Raw genomic sequence first — 23,353 nt, 5'->3', positions numbered from 1 at the left:
AACCTCATCACCTGGCCACAGTTTATCTCTCTTACCCCTTTATCAAGTATCAACAAGTTATTTATCGATCTCTCATTCCTCCATGGCTTTCATCTTTCAATCTGATAACTGCATCATCCCTCAGCCATCGGTCTAATAAACTGATTTTTAAACTCAGTCAACCATTCAATTCTCCTCTGTCCATGATGAATTGTCAGTCATCTAGCTCCATATTTGCACATGCGTCGCATATGTAGACATTCTTTCTCAATGTCTACAAACAAATTCAATAAATATTCATGACTGCTTGTCATGTGCCCAATTCTAAGTCATGCGTGGGTGAGAAAGCTGGTTGATGACACCTCCCAGTAGCCACGCTGGGCCCTTCTTCATCATCGTCCTCATCACAGTCAATGCCATCACTGTCAATCCGTGCACACTCTCCAGTTTTGTTCTCCACATAGGGATCATTTTTATATGGACTTACGAGACAAATCCAGACTGTTCTGGTCTGCCTTTTGCTCACTAGCCATCCTGTGTATAAATAATGCAGACTCATTTTAACTTGATCTTAGATAAACTGTAGGTAGAAAACTCTATCTGCTGGGCAAGCATCTTATGCATCAAATAACAAATCCTAAAGTTAAATGGAAATTATTTTTAGGTTGTCTGGGCAAATAGCACAGAGGATGGCAACTCCAGAGACGTTGCATCAGGCAATGTTTGGGCACATGCAAACACAACACACACATACACATGCACATGGGCACACACAAATGCACACATGGGAATAATCTCTCTTTCCCCTGCCCCCACATAGTGGCTCCTTCCTGGCTCATTCACACTCTCGTGTGCATGTGCACACACGGCCAAAGTGGACAGTTCGACGCTGACTTATGCCCTACCTCATCTTGTTTCCAGTATAGGAATCTCACCCCCCCACCTGGACTGTGAGGTCCTCTAGGGCAAGGTGGTGCCTGCTCTTTCTCGGGCATACCCTTCCAGCCTGGCCAGCCAGAGGACAAGACACTTAAGAGCTGTTGGCCTTTCCTTGAACTCTGAGGGCAGCTGGGGATCAGGGAGATAAGGAGCTAGATGCCCAATGGCAGAGGCTCCCCAGGGAAGCCCCTACTGCCCAACACAGTCCCCTCTGCCCCCTGTGAATCTGCCTCTCTTGCTCCAGCCGGATGCCAGGGTAATGCATGCTTTCCTTCCTCTGTAGAACTCTCCTAAAGGAACTGTATTAGGTGGATTATCTGCCTGGAGCTGGTCTAGCTGGGGATCAGTTTGACAAGAATTCCCTTGTTTCTAAGCATCTCTGCTGCACAGGCATCCAGGCCAGTTCCTGTCCAAGCCTCTCCCCAGGGCCCTGGCTGGAGATCTAGCACATTTGGAAGCAGGTTGGCACCTACCAGAGCTGCAGGTCCTGGATGCCCACCAGTTACAGTGTCCAAGGCCAACCCAGACTCACAAGTCACTTTGTCCACAGCCCTAAGGGAGGAACAGCTTGCTCACTAGTGCCTACAGGAGGCTCCCAAGGCATCTACCTTGTACCCTGGAGCACTTCCCAGCACTGGGAGGCTGGTTAAGGCCAAGACACCATTAATGAAGCCTTGACTGGAGTGAGGCATCTCAGGGCCAGCTTCCCTTGCTGCTTCCAGTTCCACAATGAGGCTTGGTTCCATGCACATACTTGACCCCATCCAAATCCAATTTATGTCCCTCCCCCATCCTGTGGTATCCTCAGGACAGGGACCTCATCTAACATCTCTGTAACCTGAAGCCTGCCCAAACCAACCACAGGAATTGTATGCAGAACAGATCTGCACCTGTGCACAGCTCACACCAACATCCTGCACGCCCAGAGCCCAAATCCTGGCCTCAAGCAGTCTCCACATCTGCCTCCCAGCCCAGAGCCCTCACTCAGTGGGTTTCATTAACTGTTGAGAGCCCAACAGGTAATGAATTATCCCCACATTTGTTTCCTGAGGAGCCAGGCTGGGCCAGGTATCCTCAAGCCAAATGTTCTGGGAAGAAATGATACTCCACCTGTCAGAGGAGGGAGCTCCTCCAGGGGGCCAGGCTACTCAGAAACTTCTTCTCACACTGGTTCCCAATCCCAGCCTGGCCCATGTTCAAGTCCCAGCAGGCTAAAGGCCAAATGGAGCTTTTCCATGCCCCTGCTGGAGTTCAGACTCCATGGGAAGGCTCTGGAATGGACTTAGAATCCCAGGCTGGGCCAGCTGGAGAAGCCCAGAGAGATCCTGACGCTGGGGACCAGAGAGGGCCAAACAGAACCCAGGCCACCCAGGAGTCAGCAATGGGGCTAGGCTAGAGGGCAGGTTTCTTGTCCCTGCCCTCCAAGACCACACTGTAGCCCATCACTGGGCTAGGGAAACATGACACCCCCCCACACACACCGGTGCTTCCGTCCCTGGAGAATTCTAAGCCCTGTGGGGCAAGCAACACTACCCAAATGCAAAGGGCTCCTTAGGGCTCCCTCAACAACCACAGGGTTGACTCCTCCTCTTCGTCTCCACAATTCCTACCCCAACCCTTCCCAGCTTCCCTCCCTACGCTACAACACAGGCAACCGGTCACCAATTTGATGAGTCTCTTTCCAGATGCTTTGTTTTTTCTATGAAATTACATACGCCTGTGTGGCTGTGTTCAAATAAAAATGTAGGCTTTTTAAGGTATTTTTTATTTATTTATTTATTTTTAAAGATTTTATTTATTTATTTGACAGAGAGAGACACAGCGAGAGAGGGAACACAAGCAGGGGGAGGGGGAGAGGGAGAAGCAGGCTTCCCGCCGAGCAGGGAGACCGACGGCCGGGCTCGATCCCAGGACCCTAGGATCATGACCTGAGCCGAAGGCAGGCGCTCAACGACTGAGCCACCCAGGCGCCCCTTTAAGGTATTTTTTAGGTTTTTAATTTTTTAATATGAGATCATATTGCACATTGTACCCTGAAACTTGCACTTTGTTTTCAGGTATACAGCATAGTGTTTTGATATTTGCAAATCCCTAAACCTGCTTTTCACTTAACACTTTTATTAGGGCTCTTTCTACATGAAACATGCAAAACCATACAATGCTTCTTCCTTTGCTGCCTTCTTTTTTGCACTGTGGTTTATTTAGCCAGTGCTCTGGTGATGGACATTCAAGCTATTCCCAGCTTTTCTTTTTTCTTTTTTAAAGATTTTATTTTTTTAAGTAACCTCTACACCCAACATGGGGCTTGAACTCACGACCCTGAGATCAAAAGTCTCATGCTCTACCGACTGAGCCAGTCAGGCACCCCTGTAATGACATTCTTAAACAGATCTTCTTGGGCCCACATCAGAGGGTCTCTCTGGGGTGGATTCCTAGAAGTAGACTGCATGTTTTCATCTCTTTCTTTCAACTTGGGACAACTGCAGGTTCTCACCTTCCATCCTCAGGCAGCTTACGAGTATATTTTCCTGTACAAAGGGCAATTTCCTCTCAGGAAGAACCCTAAGGCCAGCTATTAACATCATATTCTGTGCCCCATTGCTCTGCTATGAACCAGACAGACACTCCTCATCTCTCTGGATGGTCCTCCCCCCTCCCATCTCATCTAAATCGCTATCTATATGCAGGTCCATCTCCAGACCCTTCTCAGACTCTGGACCATTCCACGCCACAGGCTCCCAAGACTGCTTGTTTTACCATCCTGCATATGCTTAAGGACTTGTCTTCCTCAATGGGCCAAAATCCCTTGAAGGTAAGATCTGGACCTGGAACTCAGTGCCCTAAGATAAAGCCTTGTTTACATGGATGCTTGTTAAATGCACGTTATTTCTAATAAAACCAGATTAGCTCCAGCATGGCTATGAATTCATCAGTAAATGCATGGGAAGGGTGTTCGTAAGGTTGCCAGATGAGGAGAGATTTGCTTCAGTCTATCACAAACCCTGGGGAAAAGCCAAAGGGTTTTTCTTATACTGTTCAACTTGACTTGGAGCCAGTGCCTTTGGTTCTTGGTGGTTCTTGGGTTGAGCCAGGCCCCTCCGCTCCACTCGGGGCGTCTCACACTTTGATGAGTGTCTGGTCAAGCTGGCCCCTGACTTGGCCAGAGGTACTGCCTGCTGCCAGTTTCTGGGGAAGTGTTTAGAGGCCCCAGGGATCTTCTTTGCCTTTTGCCATCTGTGGCCACTGGGCTAGGTCTGCGAGTCTGAGAAGAGACAGGTGGCCTGGCTGGCACATCATGCAGACATCTCCTAGGGCTGGTCAGTACCATCTCTAAACCAGCTCCAGAGGGGTGCTTCTCCCAGGCATGCATTTGTAGCACCACAGAAAGTGGCAAGGCTGGATCTTGCCAGGGCAGTGTCTTAAGCCACAGATGCAGCCCTGGGCAGCTTTCCTATCTGTCCCAAACCCCACCTGCAGCTCCTGCCTGGAGCTTGGGAGGCAGAGCTGCTGGATTTGTCCTCTCCTGACTGCCAAATTATATGCTTTGCAAAAGACTTGGCACAGGGTAGGCAGCCAGGAAATAGTTACTGAATGACCAACAGAGTGAATTTCTACAGATACATGATGATCCATCTCTATAAACATGCATATTACAGAAAACTCATTTTCAGGTAAAATCTTGGAACAAGCTGTAACAACTATAAATTTTCCCACTCTCTCTTAAACCCACTTAATCAAACTTCCGTTCATGCCCCTCTGTTGACATGGCTTTTATCAATATCACCAGTGAGCCCAACATGGCTGAAACTAATGATCAGTTGTCAGTCCTTATCTCACCTTACTCCCCTTGGTAGCTTTGGACATAGAGATTTCCTCCCCCCTGAAATGCTCTTACCTTGGTTTCCAGGACATTCCTCCTATCTCTCTGGATACCGCTGCTTCCTTTTTACTTTCCCCTACCCACCCCCCAATTTTTAAAAAATCATTACTACTATTTTTGAAGATTTTATTTTTAAGTAATCTCTACACCCAACATGGGGCTCAAACTTACAACCCTGAGATCAAGAGTCGCATGTTATACTAATGAGCCAGGCAGACGCCCCTCCCCCAATTTTTTTATTGTGGTGAAATACATATAACAGATTTTACTATCTTAATCATTTTTTTAAAAGATTTTATTTTATTTATTTGACAGAGAGAGAGACAGCGAGAGAGGGAACACAAGCAGGGGGAGTGGGAGAGGGAGAAGCAGGCTTCCTGCTGAGCAGGGGATTGATCCAGGACACTGGGATCATGACCTGAGCAGAAGGCAGACACTTAACCACTAAGCCACCCAGCCGCCCCTATCTTAATCATTTTTAAGTGTACAGTTCAGTGATATTAAGTACATTCACACTGTTGTGCAACCATCACCACCATTCATCTCTGGAACACTTTCATCTTGCAAAACTGAAACTGTACCCATTAAACGATGAGTCCCCATCTCCCCTCCCTACCCCAGCCCCTGGCAAACACCATTCTTCTTTCTGTCTCTGTGAATTTCACCACTCTTGACATCTACAGTATTTTGTGACTGGCTTATTTACTTAGCATAAGGACCCAAAAGTTCATCCATGTTGTAGCATGTGTCAGAGTTTCCTTCCTTTTTAAGGCTGAATAATATTCCATTAGATGTCTATACTGCATTTTGCTTACCCATTCGTCCATTCATCCATCAATGGACACTTGGGGTGCTTCCACATTTTAGCTACTGTGAATAATGCTGCTATGAACACAAGTATACAAATATCTCTTCAAGACCCTGTTTTCAATTCTTTTGAGTATATATCCAGAAATGGAATTGCTGGATCATATGGTAATTCTATTTTTAATTTTCTGAGGAATGGCCATACTGTTTTCCACAGTAGCAGTACTATTTTACATTCTCACTGACAGAGCACAACAAGGGTTCTAATTTCTCCACATCCTTGTCAACACGTGTTATTTTCTGTTTTCTAAAAATAGTAGCCATCTTGGGGCACCTGACTGGCTCAGTTGGTAGAGCATGGGACTCTTGATCTCAGGGCTGTGAGTTCAAACTCCACATTGGGTGTGGAGCCTACTTTAAAATTAAAAAAGGGGGGGGTGCTTGGGTGGCTTAGTCGGTTAAGCATTGGACTCTTGATTTTGGGTCAGGTCATGATCTCAGGGAAATGAGACTGAGCCCTGGGAAGGGCTCCACCCTCAGCATGGAGTCTGCTTGAGATTCTCTCTCTCCCTCTCCCTCTGCCCCCACCCCAGCTCATGCCCTCTCTCTCTCAAATAAATAAATATAATCTTTTTAAAAAAATAAATAAAATAAAAATATTTAAAATAGTAGCCATCCAGGGCGCCTGGGTGGCTCAGTTGGCCTTTGACTTGGGTCATGGATCCCAGGGTCCTGGGATCAAGCCCAGTGTTGGGCTCCCTGCTCAGGGGTCAGTCTGCTTCTCCTTCTCCCTCTGCCCCTCCTTGCTGCTTGTGCACGCGCACTCTCTCTTCCTCCCCCCCTCAAATAAATAAATAAAATCTTTAAAAAAATAAAATAATAAAATAAAATAGTACCCATCCTATTGGGCGTGAGATGGTACCTCATTGCAGCTTTGATCTGCATTTCCCTAATGATTAGCAACATTGAGCATCTTTTCATGTGCTTATTGGCCATTTGTATCTCTTCTTTGGAGAAATGTCTGAACACTTCCTTTTTAACAATATCTTGCTGATTCTTCTTCATCTTCCAGACCTCTTAACATTACAGTGGCCAAGGGCATCATCCTTGGACCTCTTCTCTTTCTACACTCACTTCCTTAGTGATCTCAAACAGCCTTAGATAGCTTTAAATACCAGTCACCTACAGATACCTCTCAAAAGATGTCTTCAGCCCAGAATATGCCCCTGAGGTGAGGCTGCCATTTCTAGCCGCCTACAGGATGACTGCATTTGGACATCTAGTAGGTCTCTTAAGCTTACCATGTATAACACTGAGTTCCTTACCCTGCCCCAAATCTACTCCGTCCATAGTCTCCACATCTCAGTTAATGGCAATTCTGTTTTTCCACTGGCTCAAGACAAAACTTTTGTTGTCATTCTTGACTCCTTGTTTTCTCACACCCCATCAATAAACGTCAGAGCTATCTTCATAATATATATGGAATTTGACCACTTCCACTGCTACCATTCTAGTGCACGTTAACATCATCTCTCACCTGGTCTATTACAGTGACCTTCTAACCTGTCTTCCAGCTTCAACCTTTCTGCTTTCAGGCTGTCCTCCATCTGACAGCAAACTAACCTGTAAAAACCAGTGTCAGATCATGTCATCATGTCACTCCTCTGCTCAAAAGCATCTTTATTACACCTAGCAAAAGCCAAGTTCCTAACAACACCCTATATAATCTCTTTCTTATACATTTACATAATAAGCACATTCCTGCCTCAGGACCTTTGCATTTGCTGGTCTCTCTGTGGAGACAGTGGTTTCTTTTACTTCGTACCATGGACCCTTTCGGCAGTCTGTGATGCCTGTGGATTCCTTCTGAGAATAATATCTTTAAATCCATAAAATAAGTTTCATAAATTATAAAGAAAACAAATTACATTGAAATACAACTCTCAAAATATTTTTAAAATGTGTAATACACAGTAATATATGTGTTTCTTATTAACTCATTAAATTATAAGAGCTCGCAGCATAATTAGGAAGTAGTGATAACTGTAATGATATTTTAAGATCGTTGTAACAACGATAACGTGATATGAAAATATCCGTGATTTCTAGTAGCAATGGTATCACGGGTGGTGCTAATATTACTGTGATTTGCAATCTGCATTCATTATTGAAGAACATGCTAAATGTTAATTAGTGAAAATAAAGATACAATTTTTTCCCCATCTAAAGCCAAGACCCCCCGAATTTCTATCCACAGATCTCTGGAGGGGGGGTGTCCGTGGACTCCATGTCAAGAACCCCTGGCTTAGAATGCTCGCTCTTCTCCCATAAGCCCTCACAGCTCATTCCTTCACCTCCTTTTATGCAGAAGCCACCTTCTCAGGCAGCTCTTCCCCGAGGACTCTATTTAAATTGCATGACCACATTCCCTATCCCCCTTTCCTACTTAATTTTTTCGGAATAGCATTAACTAACCTTCAAATATATTTTACTTTAAAAAGTTTTGTGTATCTCCTTCCACTAGAAAGTGAGTTCCATGAGAGTAGGCATTTTTGTCTGTCATTTTTGTGCTGTGTCCTCAGCCCCTAGAATGGTGCGTGGTATACCAGAGGCACTCAATAAATATTTGTTGACAAAAGTGAATGATTACATCTCCAAGAACTTTATGTTTCTTCTCATTTTTTTTCTGTAATAAGTTAATGATTTGTGAGGCTTTTACTAAAGACTAAGGAGTTATAATTAGCTCCATTGCTATTATTCTGTTAACATTTTCAAGGTTAACCTTAAACAGTAGCAGAGAACAGTGGGAATCCAAGAATTTTGATGGAGCTTCCAGTCCTAAACAAGAAGTGCCTTCCAAGGACTCCTTAGGGGACCTGGGTCTCACCCAAATTCAGTGAACCACCTTAGAGGCAAAGTGCTACCCACAAAATTCTTTCTTGCTATTATAGCAATCAGGCCCCCATCCTCAATCAAACCAATAATGCTATTACTTTTTATTTCTGGCAGTGGGGTAAAATGGAAAAAAATGTAGTCTTTGGGGTCGTGTGGACTAGGTGCCAATTCTACCACCACTTGCTAGCTTGTGTGACTGTTAGTAAGTCACCAAACCTTTCTCAATAGGTAAAATGGGATTTTTGTGAGGATGAAATGGAACGACTTGCATACTGCACAGCACAGAGCAGGTGCTCTATAAATGGTCATCTTCTCCCTCTTCCTTCTCTCTGGGTCATTTTATAACTGCTTGCCAAGGTTCACAGGATCCTGATGGCTAAGAGGAGGAGCCTGTCCCATCTTTTGGTGCATGTAAGCCCTCTGCAACCAGACCCAATCAGAGCGGTTTCTTTAGACTGTGCCACTGTCAATTGGTACCCCCATTCCCACTTCAGATGTGTGGTTGAGACTGCCATCTGGACCTTGACCATGAAGCCCACCACGTATCAGTTTTTTCTCCTCGCCTTCCCTTTTGCCCTAACTGGGAGATCTTGTCTAGGTCCTCATGGAGAGCAAGACAAAAATCATTGTTCTCCAGTTTTTCAGTGTTAAGAACTTTCAGGGAGCACAGTCACCCTTCCAAAATTTAAGCACCAGGGAAAGTGCTAATGTGCGCTGTGCACTCTGAGCCAGGAGTGTTTGTGTTTACACAAACAGCATGTATACCCACACACCGCTTCAGGACCCCTCCAGCCATCCTGTTCTACAGAAGAAGAAAGAGACACAGAGAGATGAATGCTCTTGTCCACATCAAGTGGCTACTCAACTGCAAAGCCAGGATTAGAATCCAGGTATTTAACCATTTTGTTTCATGTGAACAGCCTGCGTCATCTGTTTTCTGGCATTGAGCTTGGGTTTGAGAAAATCCTAACAACTGACCACTCAGAGCTGGAGTCAGGTCTAACCAGGAGGTGGTACCCCAGTGCCTCAATCTTGCCAGACAAGCCTCCCCAGACTTTGTGAATGAAGGCCAAGGAAGAAAATGTTGCAGTGACTCCCTTTGAGCTCATATTTCTTTCTTGTTGCAAAAAGTGCTTATTTCTGCATTCATCATCTCCCTTTGTTGTGTAGACAATCTACCCTGTCAGAGGATTTGTGCTGTTATTATGAGTTTGTTTATTATTAGATTTATTTCTCCTATAAGCAAATGTGTTTACAACATTCCATCGGGGGATCTTTTTAATTGTCACATAAATGTCATCTTAGGTAAATTGTATATTTATCTTTCCATAGAAGGGGGGTGGAAGGGAAAGAAAGAAAGAATAAACAACCTTCAGTCTTGGAGAGGGAAGGCGGTTCCTGTCCCCGTTCACAACTCACCCACATGCCTTCAAAGCCAAAGGTGAGTTGAAAAAAATTATTGGATTATCTCTGAGGGGCAGCCAAAAGGGAGAGGATAGGAAAAGTTGGCAACGATGCTTTGGGGATGTTGACCCAGGCTCCCAGGTCTCCCCAGCCTGAGACCAGCCCCTCCGCAGCTGGGAGCATCCGGAGAAGGTTGCAGCTTGCCCCCCACACCTCCCCACCCAGGAGGCCAGCCCAGCTCCTTCCTCGAGAGAAGGTGAGCGCGGCGGGCGCAGCGGGTTGGGTGGGTGTGGCCCGCGGCTCCGGGAACGGACCCAAGGCCCCGCCACCGCCTGCGAGCCGCCCGACAGCCCGCCTGCCTGGCGAGCGCAAGCGCTTCTTCCAGAAACTGCGAGGATCCGAGCGCACTGTTTGTGCACCACAAGGTCAAGTCGGGAAGTGGAGCCGGAGGAGGAGGGGCGAGGAGGCGAAGGGTGGGGAGAGGGGCGCCCCGCTTCCTCGCCAAATGCCAGCCTTTGGAAGTTGCCCCCTCGGTTTTTAACCCTTTAGGGGTAATGGGAAGGACGAGCTGGGGGGGGGGAAGGGGACACCGCGGGGCAAACTCCAAGTGGGACCGGGACGAGCAGCTACCCACCCACCCATCACTGCGTTCCCCACCCCCCGGAAATGCGGGGCAGAGCTGGGAACCCGGAGGCACCCGGGCGGGGGAGGGGGCGACGAACCCGAGAGGGACCCTCTCTACGGACCGCCCCTCCTTTCTTGAGGTCGCCCACAATTTCAAGTTTCCCCCGCCCGGGATGTTAGTTTCCATCTGCTGTGGGTGGGGGAGGAGGGCCGCGCCCCCTCCCCCAGACTCGCGCGCGCGCCCCTCCCCTCCGCTCCGGCCAGCACTTTCTGCTCACTTCTGGCGCTGCAAAGCGCCACGCGATTTATTCGATTCGCATTTTTAAACCAGCGATTCGGGAGCAGGGCCTAGGGCGAGGGTCTTCCAGCGCTGGAGCCCCGGGAGGCGGGGTGCTCAGTGCAAACCTCGTTCCCTCCGCGAGTGTCGCCTTCAGGCTGTTATTTGCAAAGAAACGTCTTTTTGACGCAGGGAGAAATGGCAAATTTTAAGTACGTCATTAATATGGCGCCAAAAGATTTTTTTAAGTATAAGCTTGCCTTTTTTTTTTTTTTTTTTAAGGTTGCGGGGGGCGCCGCCCGGGTCTGGGGCGCGAAGGGGGCGGAGTGTGAGCAGAAAGTGTGAGTGAGAGAGTGGAGGGGCGGGGTGTGTGTGTGAGTGTGTGAAGTGTGAGCAGACCTGATGGGACTTGCACGGGCGCAGCCGCCGCTCGGCCCGGCCCTGGGGACAGGGCGGGCTGGGGGCGCCCCAGAGCCCATGGGGAGTCTGGGCCCGAGGTGCAGGCACACGGGCGGCCCGGCAGAGCACCCTCCCCCCGAGGCCTGCAACGCTACCTGGACCCGCTGCCGAAGCCAAACAACTGGGCGGGGGGGTGGGGCGGGCGGCGGGGGGTGTCAGGAGTGGAGATCCGAGTGAATAAGAAAAAAGTGGCTACTCCCCCTCCCTCGCTCCTCCCGCCCGCCCCCACCCCACCCCCACCCCAACACATTTTTTTTTTTTCTAAAGAGATCACAAGGAAGTCTTGGTTTAAAAAGAAACAGAAACATACACAGGGGGATTGGTGAATGGTGCCGACCGCGGCCATCGCAGTTGGAGGCTATTTTTTTGGGGGGGGGGGTGAGTAGCGTCCATGGAGTTACTTTGCGCCCATTCCTAGCGGCAAGGGCTTAGGTCCAGCGGGCTGACCGTCCCCAGCAGGGGTGCGGGGCCGGGGACGCCGCAGGCCCGGCCGCCTCCCTCGCTGCGACCCCGGATGGATGCGCGCCCCCCGCCCGCCCGCGCCGGCCCCAGGAGCTCCGGGTTTCGGGAGCATCCTTCCCGCGCCGGCCCCCGCCGCGGCGCGTAGTCCAGGGCAGCGCCCCTCGGAAGGGCACCGCGGAGGAAGGTAAGATCCAGCCCCCAGCGATGGGCCCTGCGCATCTCCGCGGCGTTATTTTGTGTTTTTGCAACAGATCTGCCAGCGCTCCTCGCTCTCTCGCTCTCTCTCTCTTGCTCGCTCGCTCCCTCTCTCTCCTGCTGGCTGCCTGTTCTAGGAAGCCAGGGCGCGGGGGGGGGGGGGATGCACAGCACAGGGGAGAGAGATTGCGCATGTTGGTCAGTCGTGTTTTAAAGAGTACATTGCGGGGAGGCTGAGAGGGGCGCATGCAACAACAACTTTTGGAAGGGTGAGCTTGGCGACCTTCTTTATTAATGACTGCGGCAAAGCGCCCCCGGGCCGGTGAGGGGGCGCGGGCGGGCGGGGGCGCGCCAGGGCTGCAACTTGCCCCGCGGGCTCCGGCCGCGCGGAGGGGCTGCGGCGGGAGACAGCAGTGCTGGGGAGGTCGTTCTGCCGGGGATGGGGGTTCAGAGAACCTGGACCTATCTGCTCTCCTGTCGCCCTGAGTTTCATTTTGTTGATACGCAGCACGTCCGGCCGCCGAACCGGGCTGAGCCGGTGCACATGACTCCGCGCTGGGCTCACGTGCAGCCGGTCCGGTCCCAGACACCTTCCGGGGGCCACCGCCTCCGCCCTGTCGCCCCCTCTCTGGGCTGGGTGCACGCGGGCGCTGCACGCGGGGGCAGCATGCTCAGCTCCCCGGCGCGGAGGCTCTGCACAAATTAAACAGTTTTGGAGGGGCGGGGGACACCCTTTCCAGGTGAGTATGCCGGGTGTGCAGCCCCGGCGTACGGGGCGGGGGCTGGGGTTGTGGGTAGCCCCCCTCCGGGGCTGCGCGGGAGTCCGGCGGGGGAGAAGCGCTGGGAGAGTGGAAATGTACCGGCTGCGGCCGGAGCGGCGGGTGCGCGCCCGCGGGGCGACGGCAGGGGGCGTGGCCCTTGTTTACCTTCTCCCAACTCTGCTGGTTCGCGTCCCGCTTCGGGGACGGTACTGCAGTCCCCTGCCCTCCGCTTCCGTCCCTGCGCCCTGGGTGGTACCGGGAAGATATAGGCAAGTGGCAGTCTCAGCCTGGGACATGCACACCTGATCCTCAAATAAGTGACATTGCAGCCCCAGCCCCCACCAAGCACCGCTGCAGTCCCTCTCCCGGATCCCCGGCCGCGCCCCGCCCCCGGCAGTGGCATCTTCCCGGCCTCACCTCCTTCCTCCCTCTCTCCCTCCCTCCCTCTCCCCTCCTTCCCACCCACTCGCCTGCGCCTGCGGAGCGGCACCCGCCCGCTTCCTCCCCGCCTGGGTGCAGACTTGTGGCTGCCTCCGGTCCCTTCCCGCCTATCCCTGAGCCTGAGCCTGAGCCACTCTATTCTCCAGGCCAAGGGATGAGAAGGGGTCAGCTTGGCGATTCGTAGCTGTTACATCAGAAGACGAGGATGTCTGCGAGACAGGCAGGAAGGCTTCGCTGTGGCTTCCAGAGGCCCAGGACATCCCCCACACACCCAGTCCCCCGCCACACGTAGCTGCCCGCTTCCCAAGAGGCTCGGCTCCTCTTACCCGCTTCACCTAAAGCCCTCCCCCCCGCCCCTAGCGTTAAGTCCACCACCCCCGGCCCGAACCGCCTCTTGCCCTTCCTTCGCCTGGGCCGGAGCACCCCGCAGCCACCTCCGGCTCCTCCTCCCGGCTCCCGCGGTCGGAATCACGCCGGCGCGCCTCCAGCCTGCGGTCCCGCGGACTGCCTCCAGGGGCGGGCTGGAGGCGCGCGCCACCCCCTCCCAATCCCCTTAGCCTCCGCCGCGGGCCGGGACGCTTTTTTTTTTTTTAACCACCTTGGCTACAGGTCTAGTGCCCGGGGCTGGTGGGGGCGGGAGGGGACGTGTTTCCCTTTGCCGTGAGCCAAGGGCACACTGCACCGGGCGACTCTGGTCTCTGCAGATTTCCAGACCTTGCTCCCGCGCTCAGCACCCCTTGCTCATCCACTGCGGGACACAAAGTTTTACCCAGAGGCTGAGTTTGTAGGGGGTCATCGGGAGGCTTCGTGTCTGCACTCGGAGCGGCTCCAAAGAGGATTGGGGAGGGGCTGAGAGGGCGGGACTGGCCTGCCGCCTTGCCTTTGTTGGAAAGGGGAGGAGCCCCGAGCTTTGAGCCTAGACTGGCTGTCAGGACGTCCCCTTAACATTTCTGTTTGCAAACCGAATCGGGCCCAGGTGGTGGTACGGCCGCCTGGCCCCTCCTCCCACAGTGGCATTAACTCCCTCCCTTCACTGGTAAAATTCCCAGTAGGACATTTGGCAAAAGGGCCGTGCAAGGAGCTGCCAACCGGGCCTGGCCCTGTTTCCTGGGTTCCCAGGGTGCTGGCTTCTCCCCTACCCTGACTTCCTCTCTCACCTTAGGGCCCCAAGTGAACGCACTATCCTCCCGTCTCTTCCTCAGGCGGGTTGGGACTTGCAGAGCGATCTAACAAGCAGAGGAGGAAAATAACAACAGAATAACTGTAAGGGGAAGGAATGAGTAATAAAGCCGACCCAGGCAGGGAGGAGGGCTTTCATGTTTAAGAGACGCTATTTGCTTTTTAGGTCACAGGCTGCAAAACAGGCTTTGATCCGAAGTGGGCGAATAATTTATTGAGAAAGTTTGCATGGTAGGGAGAAAAAAGGGATGTTTGTTTGATCTGGAGTCCTCTCAGTTGTCCCAAGTGCTGTTGGGTGTTGTTTGGAGTGGAAAAGCATTTGGTTCTACAGCAAATCCCTCGCAGAGGGAAGTCCTCGCCCCAGGCAGCAGGACTTGTAGTGAATGTTGGTTTTGAAACTGTTTGGCCAAAGGTCTCCTCAGCACTTTCGGAGATGAAGTGTTTAAGGACAAAGTTGTTTGGACTTGGGATGCAGCAAATGTTTCCAGAACATTTCCCATCCAGCATGCTTTTCCTTTGCCTAAATTGCACGGCTAAATGGCCAGTAACACTAATCCAAGAGAGCTTCCACTTGGCTTTCATTGGGGGGTGAGGTGGGACTGCTGGTCCCAGTCCCCAAGGTGCACCCCAGAGTCTTGAGGGTAGGCCTTTGACACTGACTACTATCCACATCCTTGAGATGGGAGGGAGGGGGTGCAGGGTGTTCTGGTTAACTGGACTTCCAAGTAACGGGGAGGTAGTTTTTCTTATACCCAAGACTGGGTTCAGTGACTTCCGGTCCAAATTCTTCACAACTCATCCAGCAGGCTCTTCACAGACCTCACAGTTAGTTCTGCCTTTAGGTGCTCCAGGGGAAGGCCAGGATTGGCCTGCTTTGTCCTCCATCCACATAGGACCCTGACTGTGTGGCTAGAAGTTTAGGAACCCAGGGAGGTTCTCAGATAACCCATAGGAATCTGGAGTACCTCAGCCACACTCTGGGGTTGTAGGCCTGTGCGTGGTAGCCCAGCGTGCGGGGCAGGGTGCACCACCTGGAGTCAGATAGCCTGGGTTTGAATGCTATAGCTATGCAGTTACCAGCTGTGACAGTTGCTTTGTGCCTCACTTTCTTCACCTGCAAGTGGGGTTAATAACAGTCCCTACCCCATGATTGGTGTATGGATTGAGCAGTATATTGCATAAAGAAGATTAAACCCAAAGCCAGGCATGTGGTAAGCACTTGATTAGTATTGGCCATTTTTACTATTACTAATGATCTACTGAGGGCCCAAATGCAGCTTTGACCTTTGATCTCTCCCCTTTAGGCTAGGCCAGAGAGCCAGCTCCCTTCTCTGAAGAAGGGATCGGAAGAACCCTGCAGTTGCCAATGGGCAGCCATCTGTGGGAGCGAGCGGACTGAGCTTTGCCCTCTCTGAGGTGGAGGGTAGGGTAAGAAGGTGCCGAAGGACAAAGTAGACAAAACCCCTTTCATTCTTCCAGGACCCCCTAGGTATGTCCCCAGAACTGGGTCTGGGGGGGGAACGGGTGTGGGCAGCATGTTCCAAGGGAGCTGGGTACCCTCTGGGATACTTGGAATTGCAGGTGGGCCATGATGAGTGTCGGAGGAGGGCTCAGGCGCCCCTATGCTCGGAGAAGCAGGTTTGAGGATCCGTGTGTACAAAGTCATTTCTGTAATGGTGATTACTGTCCCCAAGAAGGCATTAAAGTTAATGAGAGATAGGAAAGAGCGGGGCTCTGACCCCCACTTACAGCGGTTTAAGAGCGTGCAGCTCTTGTTTTCTGAACGTCTGGCCTTCCCGACACAAGGAGGCTCTGAGGACAGGTTTTCCAGCCGAAATATCATTAAATTGTATTAGCATCTTATTACACACACGCCTAAGCGGTCTGCCTCAGACAGGGAGAGTTTTTGTTTCTCTTTGAAAGATTGTGTCTGGAATGGTAAATTGCCTGCTTGAAAGCCGCCCCCCCCCCCTTTTTTTAAGGAGGAAGACGAAGTCCTGCTGTGTGTGGTGGCGGGCAGGGCAGGCCTGGTGGCCCCCAGAGAGGAGAGGCCGGAGGCCAGGTTGGGGTGTTTTAACTGCCCAGGGAGCGGCTGCACTAGCAGAGCTGAAAGGCCCACTGTTCCCAGGGTCAGCTGGAAGAGCGTTAATGGAGGCCCAGGGTGTTTATTTGAGTTTATTTGTGGAGAGGTCTTTAAAGGGGGCTGGCATTGGGCATTGGTGTTTCAAGTCCAGACCCAAGGCCCCCACTAAGACCAATGGCTAGTGCTGCCAAGAAAACATCTGCCACCAAATTGCTGCCCTATTACTGAGTTGACATTGATCATTAGCCAGGAGCCCTACCAAATAAAGCCTCCTGGAAAATGTGTGAGGTTAAGATGGGGAAGGCAGGCTGTGAAAACAGGGTGAAATCTTGGCCTGGGGTGTTTGTTCCTGCAAGCTGCAGGCTGGCCGGCTGGGCTGTGTGCTCCCCACACTTGTACAGGGAGGGGACAAGAACTTACTCAGCACTCCCTGGGTACCAAGCCCCTATTGTGTGCTGGGGATAACTCGAGGGGCCATGGGGGCTCCCACAGAGATCAGACAGACGTGCTCCTTACTCCCCTCTCCAAGGAGGAAGACGTTCCACAAGTAGATCGACAGACAGTAACTGTGGTGGATGCTCTGCAGATGTTGACTAACGGCATTGTGGGCTCTCTTTAGATAAAGTAACTGGCATAGACCTCCTTGACATTTAAGCTGAAATGTGAAGGATAAAAAGTCAGACATGCATAGACTACATAGAACTTTCCAGGCAGAGAGCACATCCTGTGCACAGGTCCTGAAGCATGGAATATTTGGCTTATTTCAGGAGATGAAAGGAGACCAGTGTAGCCAGAAAGCAGTGAGGAAGGGGATAGTGGTCCCTGTGAACTTGCTGAGGTAGGGAGGGGCCGGATCATGTAGGATATTGTGGTCAAGAGCTTGAGTTTTGTCCTTTGATCAGCAGGAAGCCTTTGAAAGATTTTTAAAAGGGGGTATGACATGATCTGATTTATGTTTTTTAAAGGTCATTCTGGCTGCTATGTGGATTCTAGATTGGGGAGGAGCAATAGCGGGAGCTGGGAGATGAATGTGAAGTCCAGGCAAGAGATGGGACTGGTTTGGGCCGGGGTGGGACAGGGTGGTAGCAGTAGAGAGGAAGGGAAAGTGGATGCATTCAGCGTATGTTCTGGAGGGAGAGCCCACTGGACTTGCCAGGGGTTGGCTGTGGGGCAGAGATTGCACAGAGAGGCTGTGGGCTCTCCACTGAAGGAACAGTAGGACACCCACGCTCCTGAAGGAGAGCTCCTTCTCTCTGTCTCTGTGCTGAGGTGGTGTATGAGGTGCCAAGGGAAGGAAAAGGGGACCCTTTCTTTCCTAGACTCTCCTTTATAGGTAGGGCTTCAGAAACACTTTTATCCCCACAAGTAAGTGCCTTAGGACACTGGGGTGTTCTCCCAGAGCAGACCTTGCTTTGGAAGAGATTGGAGGGGCCAGTGGAGAGAGAAAACCAGAGGCTAAGACCCAAGTGTCAGCACCCACCACCACGACCTAGATTTCAACTTTGGTGAAGGAGTCCTCCCTGTCTCCTAGTTGAGTTGGAAGGGGGGTTCCGGGGACAAAGGGCTGTCCCACAGGAGAGCCCAGGCCTCCTTCAGAGCTTCATGAGCTACTGACAGTGGGGCCTCACCTGAGGCGGGGAGGCCTTTGGAACAGACTTGGTTCAAAGGAAAGAAGCTTCACTCACAAAACAGAGCTTCCCTCTGAAGCCTAGTTATTATTCCAATTAAGCCACACAAAATCTGCTCCGTTAATAACACCCTACCCAGGAGAACTCTGGGGTGTTTTCACGGAGGGCAGGTTGGACGGGGAGCTGGCTGAGGGTGGGGTGCAGGTCTGCGTGCTGGCAGGTCACCTGTGACAGGTCCCTGGGCAGCAGGAAACAGCATTACGAGAAGGACATTGGCAGTCAAGGGTCCTGTTCTGGGTGGGCTGACTTATTGTACAGGAGCCGCTCGGGTGGGCGCGGCGAGGAGGACTCCTCACCTGGCCCCAGATTTTCACAGAACGACTAGCACCTATGTGGAGAGCCAACCACCGTGCTTAGGGCTTGACGCTGCTCTCGTTATTCTCACCAGCCGATTCTGGCCCACAGATGTGTTTGGTTTGGCCCTCTCAAAGTGTTTTTACAATTCTGAAGCAGTTGCCAACATTGGAAGTTGAGGAGACTTACGTAAAAATCCAGATCGAGTCCTTGTCCTCGGGGAGGTATGTCTTTCCCAAGATCCCTGGTCTGTAGAGGGGTAGAACTAGGATTTGAACTCGACACCCCCTGAATCCCGAGCTCCTGCTTTTCTCCTTTGGGAGACACAGGCTTGGAAGTGGAGACACACGGGATCCATGGGCAGGATTGCATTTATAGCACTTCCCTCCTGCTGCTGCCCCCACCTGTGAGAGCACTGGGCTGGTAAGATGCAGGTTAGGGTCAGGGCCCTGTCAAAGTCCTCTTTGTCACACTCAGACGCTGGAGGACAGCAAGGATGGCACCTGTGGGTGGCAGAGCATTATTGCCCCATTCAGTCCACGGCCTGGGCCACGGGGCTGCTAGTACTCTGCTGCACAGAGGCAGAGAAGTCTGAAGGTCAAGGGCATGTGCTCCTGGACCAGATAAACTTCTTACAAGCACTGTGATCTTGAGCAAATCACTTAACCTCTGTGCTTCCTTTTCCTCATCTGCAAAAGGGAAGCAGCCATCCTGCCCGCTGGCTTAGAAGGGCTGCTCTGCGAGCTTCATGAGGTCCCTGTGTACCGAGGCATCCTCCTCCTTCTGCCACAATGAGTGTTTAGCAATTTACATCCGGGCACCTGTGCTGCTGGTGTCCTCAGGCTCCCTCCTGCACCTCTGCACCCTCTGGACAGAACTTTGCCTGTCCCTTTGGAGCTGGCAGCGAGCAGCCCCGGTGAATCTTTCCGTCATCCTGTTCCTGCTGTTAGGGGACACTAGAGTGGGGAGAAGGTCCTGGCTGAGGTCAAGTCTGAGGCAGGAGGCTCCTGATTGGCTCAGAGGTCTGGATGGTCACGCCCCACCTTAGAGAGCTCATGTTCCCTTGTCTCTGCGGGGCCACCGTGAGATAAGGGGAAACCCAGGGCTCGGCTTAAACAGGCTTGGAGTGGGTGGCAGTGGCAGGTGGCCCACGGGATCCCAAGCAGAGGTGGGGACCCTGGTTGGCCTGCAGCTGGGCTGGGAAGCGGGACTTTCTCTCGACTGACATTGGCTCCTTGCCCTTCGCCTCGGGCGGTGAGGCAGCCCAGGTTCCAGACTAACAAGGGACGTGGTGGAAAATGCTTTGGGTCCCGAATCCCAGATCTGTTCTCACATTAGGACTCAGCCCCTGACTAGCTGTGAGACCCAAGGCAGGTGAACAAGCCTCTTGGGGTCCTCCCCTCCAAGAGGAGACCGGAGCAAGCTCTGCCACCCTGGAGTCTGCAGGGTCCAAGGAAATAGTGGGTGGGAAAGCGCTGTCCGCAGGCAAGAGCTCACCCAGACACAAAGGCAGCTCAGTGTGGGCTCAGGGATAAGACCACGTGGATTCAAATCCCAGTTCAGCCAGTTATAGCAGGACAAGGCCCTGCGCCTCTGTAGTAAGGAAGCCAATAACTCGGAGCTTCCCGGGGTGTTAGGAACGTGAGCAGAGCCAGTGTTGGTAGAGGAAGGAGCTCAGTGTGGGGAGCTGCCCATCTTACCTTGAAGTAAAATACTGTAGTTGAGATAAAGTTGGTTTATGCTCTTATCTGGAGAAGGACATTGCAGGAGGGAGGGCAGCCCAGCTTAGGACCAGTCACCCTGGGCTGGGCGCGTCTCAGGGACCCAGCTCGGAGCCTCCCTGCTCCTACTTCTTTTCCACACTCCTCTGGCCACCACCCTTAGGATGTGCCCTCAGTGCTGTCTGAGCTCGCTTGTTTCTAAACTCAGATGGCATGGTCCCTCTGGAACAGTCAGTCTTGTTTCCCCTTTCTGCTCCTCCTCCAGGGTGGGAGTGGATTCTCTGGAGGACCTGAGTTGCCTTGAGTGGAAGCTAGGGCTGAGCAGGCCCTAATCATTGTTCTGGGGCTACTGACCCCCTTGCCCTTCCTCTGTCATCTTTGGCCAGACTCCTGGTCATCTTGAGGCTCTGGGGTCAGGAGGTGGGAGATGCAGCCCCCTGACCCACCCCCAGGGCTCCCGTGGGTGGGTGGGGAGAGAGGGTGAGGCTGGCTGGGGAGAAGGCTAGGGCAGGGCCTTGTTCTCATTCTTCCACTGCAGCAGGGTGAGTATGGGGAGGTAGGTTATCCGGCAGTTTTCTAAGAGACTGAGGATTTCCCGAGCCTCCTGTAAGTATAATGGGGCCTGCCTTTTGTTGCAGATGGAAGAGAAGAGGCGAAAATACTCCATCAGCAGCGACAACTCTGACACCACTGACAGTAAGGCCTTCCATTTGGGGCTCCTGCCGGGAAAGCATTTGAATAATTATCAGGCCCACAGGTCCAAATCGGGGGAGGCTGCCCCATGGTCTCAATGTTGATGAAAGCATAAATCAGGCCAGTTCCTTGTACTCCTAAGAAAGTCCCCACACTTCTGTGGCCTTTTGAGCCTTGCTGTCTTCTTCATCCTACTCCCCTTTCCCCCCTAGGTGTCAATCCCACATGTTTTGCTCTGGTTAGAAAAGATCATATCCTCTCTGGGTCTTTGCATTTGCTCCTCCTGTTTGCTAGGAACACATCCCTCTCCCTCTGGCCCTTATGTTAAATCAGGGCTGTGTAGAAATTCTCTACACAACAGACAGAAAACCTGTTAAGTTTTATGATAATTACCTGATATAAGTATCATTTCCTAATGAGCAGTAAGCTCCTTGATAAGAGGGGTCATGTCTGGCTGGTTGCTGTATCCCCAGCTAGATCAGGTACATAATAGGTGTTCAGTAAATGTTTGTGAAAGGAATTAACAAGGGATCTTGGCAGGAGAATCCCAGAGATAGACTTGTGTATGGGCTGGGTGTGGCAGCTAGATGTCTTGGGGGTCACAGGGATTGTCAAGGAGAAAAGGGGGCTTAGGGAACCTCTTCTCAAATGTGGGGGGAGATAAGGGAGGTTTGCAGAAGACAAGAGCTTTTCTCTGGTACCAGAAGGCAGCTCTTCCCAGATGCCATAGGAACCTGGGCCTGTGTGAGCTGGTCCAGTAAGGAGTTCCGTTCTGCCCTACATAGGAGAGGTGCGCTGCCAGGAGGATCCCGCCTAGCGGTGCACCCTGGGGGGAGCCCACACTGAGAAAGAGGCTGAACTCATTGCCAGGGAGGCTGGGCCTGGAGCCCTGCAGCTCTGCACCTCAGTTTGTTCACGTATGTGGTGAGCAGCTGGGGAGAGCCCCCAGGAGCCTGAGGACAGATGCACCAAGACGGCCAGTCAGTCCCAGCCGCTTCCCTACCTCCAGGTCTCATTCACTGCCCTTTAGGGTCTGTTTGCTCAGCTTGGCTCTGCTGTCTAACCTGGCCAGCCCTTCCTCCCTGTGGCAGGAGATCACAGCGTCCGGCCCTCTGTGGCCACAACCACACTGCCTGTGGCTTGTCTCAATAGAGCCGAGAAGAACCGCATCCTCTGCTTCTAACTTCACTCAGGCACAGGAACCCCTGAGGGCCAGGCACCTGCAAGAGCCGGCGTCTGGGCCGCTGCAGCAGAGTTGGGCCGGGCTGTGGCATACTTCCTTCCCGCCAGCCCCCACCACTGTACCCACCCGTGGCTGCAGTCCTGCAGTCCAGCCAGGGCCTCAGACTCTAGCAGTGATAGCTCATGTTTATGGAGGCCATGCTCTGGGCCGGGGACTCTGCTAAGCCTTAACAGGCATGGCGTCACTGAATTCTCATGGCTCTTTGCCCCCAGAGAGCTAAAGTCATTTGCCCAGGGTGACAAGCTGGTAAATGGGTTTACTTTAGAGCAGCATTCATCCCACTGCCCTTTCATGCCTCTGCCTATCCACTGGGCATCATCCCAGAGTGTCTCCATCTGGGGCAGGAATGAAGCGTGGCCACAGAAGGCCTCCTTCTCCAAGGAAGTAGCAGAGGACCAAAGAGGGTAAGGGACTTGTCATGGGTCACACAGTAAGCTAATTGTGAGTCCAGGTCACTGCCTTTTATTTCCTAAGCCCTTGTGCTTGGTGAGCAGGGGAAGCATTCACATCCCCACTTGTCCCTGGAGAGGTCCAGAGCAGGGACAGGTGCTCACAGAGGTTTCCACCTCCTGAACATTCAAGCCAGAGCCCTTACAGGCTTCCTGTCCTTGGACGGGGATGGGTGGGTGGGTGGTGTCCCTGGCCTTCCAGGGGCCCCTAATGGGCTGTGCTCTCTCTGCAGGTCACGCTACAACTGCATCACGATGCTCCAAACTGCCCAGCAGCACCAAGTCGGGCTGGCCCCGGCAGAACGAAAAGAAGCCCTCGGAGGTGGGTAGTGCCTAGTGTCCGGACAAAGAGGAAGTGGTGGTGGGGAAGGAAGCGACAGGAGCGGAGAGCTGTGGAGAGGAAGGGAGGGGACGCTGCAGGTGCCTGGGGGAGAGCCTTCCCGGCAGAGGGGATGGGCCCTGCAGAGCCAGGCCAGTGTGGCTAAGTGCAGTGAATGGGAGGAGGGGGTGCGCATGCCAGTGATAACCGTGTAGGTTGTTGTAAAGACGTTCCAGTTGAGCTGAGCAAGAGGAGGAGCCTTTCAAGGATTGTAAGCAGGGTAATGACAGAGTCTGACGCATTAACAAAAGGCCCCACTGGCTGCTGTGAGGAGAATGAAATATGCGGTCAAGGGCGGGAGCCAGGGGGACTCGTCTGCAGTTGTCCAGGAGAGAAGCCACGGTGGCTGAGAGCCGGGTAGTGGCAGCGGAGGAAGAAGCGGTCGGATTTGGCATGTTCTGGAGGCTAAGCCAAGGGCGCCAGGATGTGCCGATACAGGGGTGAGGGCTACGGTCCTAAGGATCATCCAGTTAAGTCATCTGCTCCTTCTGCCCATGTCCT

General features: G+C 52.3%; 1 protein-coding gene, 2 long non-coding RNA genes and 1 other non-coding gene across 14 annotated transcripts in view; 2 read left to right on the top strand and 2 right to left on the bottom strand.

Moving 5' to 3' along the window:
* Positions 1-2,734: 2,734 nt before the first annotated feature.
* On the top strand, positions 2,735-10,121 carry LOC144381140 (uncharacterized). Its single transcript, XR_013445836.1, has 5 exons — positions 2,735-2,898; positions 3,606-3,730; positions 7,863-9,390; positions 9,833-9,941; positions 10,078-10,121. It is a non-coding gene; the product is annotated as an uncharacterized LOC144381140 (long non-coding RNA).
* Positions 3,209-3,281, bottom strand: TRNAK-UUU (transfer RNA lysine (anticodon UUU)). Its single transcript has one exon. It is a non-coding gene; the product is annotated as a tRNA-Lys (tRNA).
* Positions 10,122-10,223: 102 nt separating the features above from the next.
* The window catches only part of JADE2 (jade family PHD finger 2), a 52,317-nt gene continuing 39,187 nt past the window's right edge, over positions 10,224-23,353 (top strand). For 2 of the 11 annotated variants that reach the window (XM_078067506.1, XM_078067504.1), the window contains exons 1-4: positions 12,526-12,661; positions 15,607-15,791; positions 20,727-20,784; positions 22,707-22,795. In XM_078067506.1, coding sequence (XP_077923632.1) covers positions 20,727-20,784; positions 22,707-22,795 — 147 coding nt within the window. In that variant the 5' untranslated portion in view covers positions 12,526-12,661; positions 15,607-15,791. Of the gene's footprint in view, positions 10,330-10,355; positions 11,911-12,078; positions 12,191-12,525; positions 12,662-13,706; positions 15,514-15,606; positions 15,792-18,461; positions 18,592-20,726; positions 20,785-22,706; positions 22,796-23,353 lie in introns of those variants that run through there. The other 9 variants (XM_078067505.1, XM_036123928.2, XM_036123931.2 and 6 more) reach the window with 9 other exon arrangements.
* LOC118555692 (uncharacterized) lies at positions 12,181-13,629 on the bottom strand. The gene is made up of 4 exons (XR_013445835.1): positions 13,522-13,629; positions 13,153-13,332; positions 12,848-12,927; positions 12,181-12,614 (listed from the first exon to the last, which is right to left on the bottom strand). It is a non-coding gene; the product is annotated as an uncharacterized LOC118555692 (long non-coding RNA).

Source organism: Halichoerus grypus, chromosome 2 (assembly GCF_964656455.1).
Source record: "Halichoerus grypus chromosome 2, mHalGry1.hap1.1, whole genome shotgun sequence".
Classification (NCBI taxonomy): Eukaryota; Metazoa; Chordata; class Mammalia; order Carnivora; family Phocidae; genus Halichoerus; species Halichoerus grypus.
The sequence above is the reverse complement of the archived record's forward strand: the minus strand, read 5'-3'. Positions and strand labels throughout refer to the sequence as shown.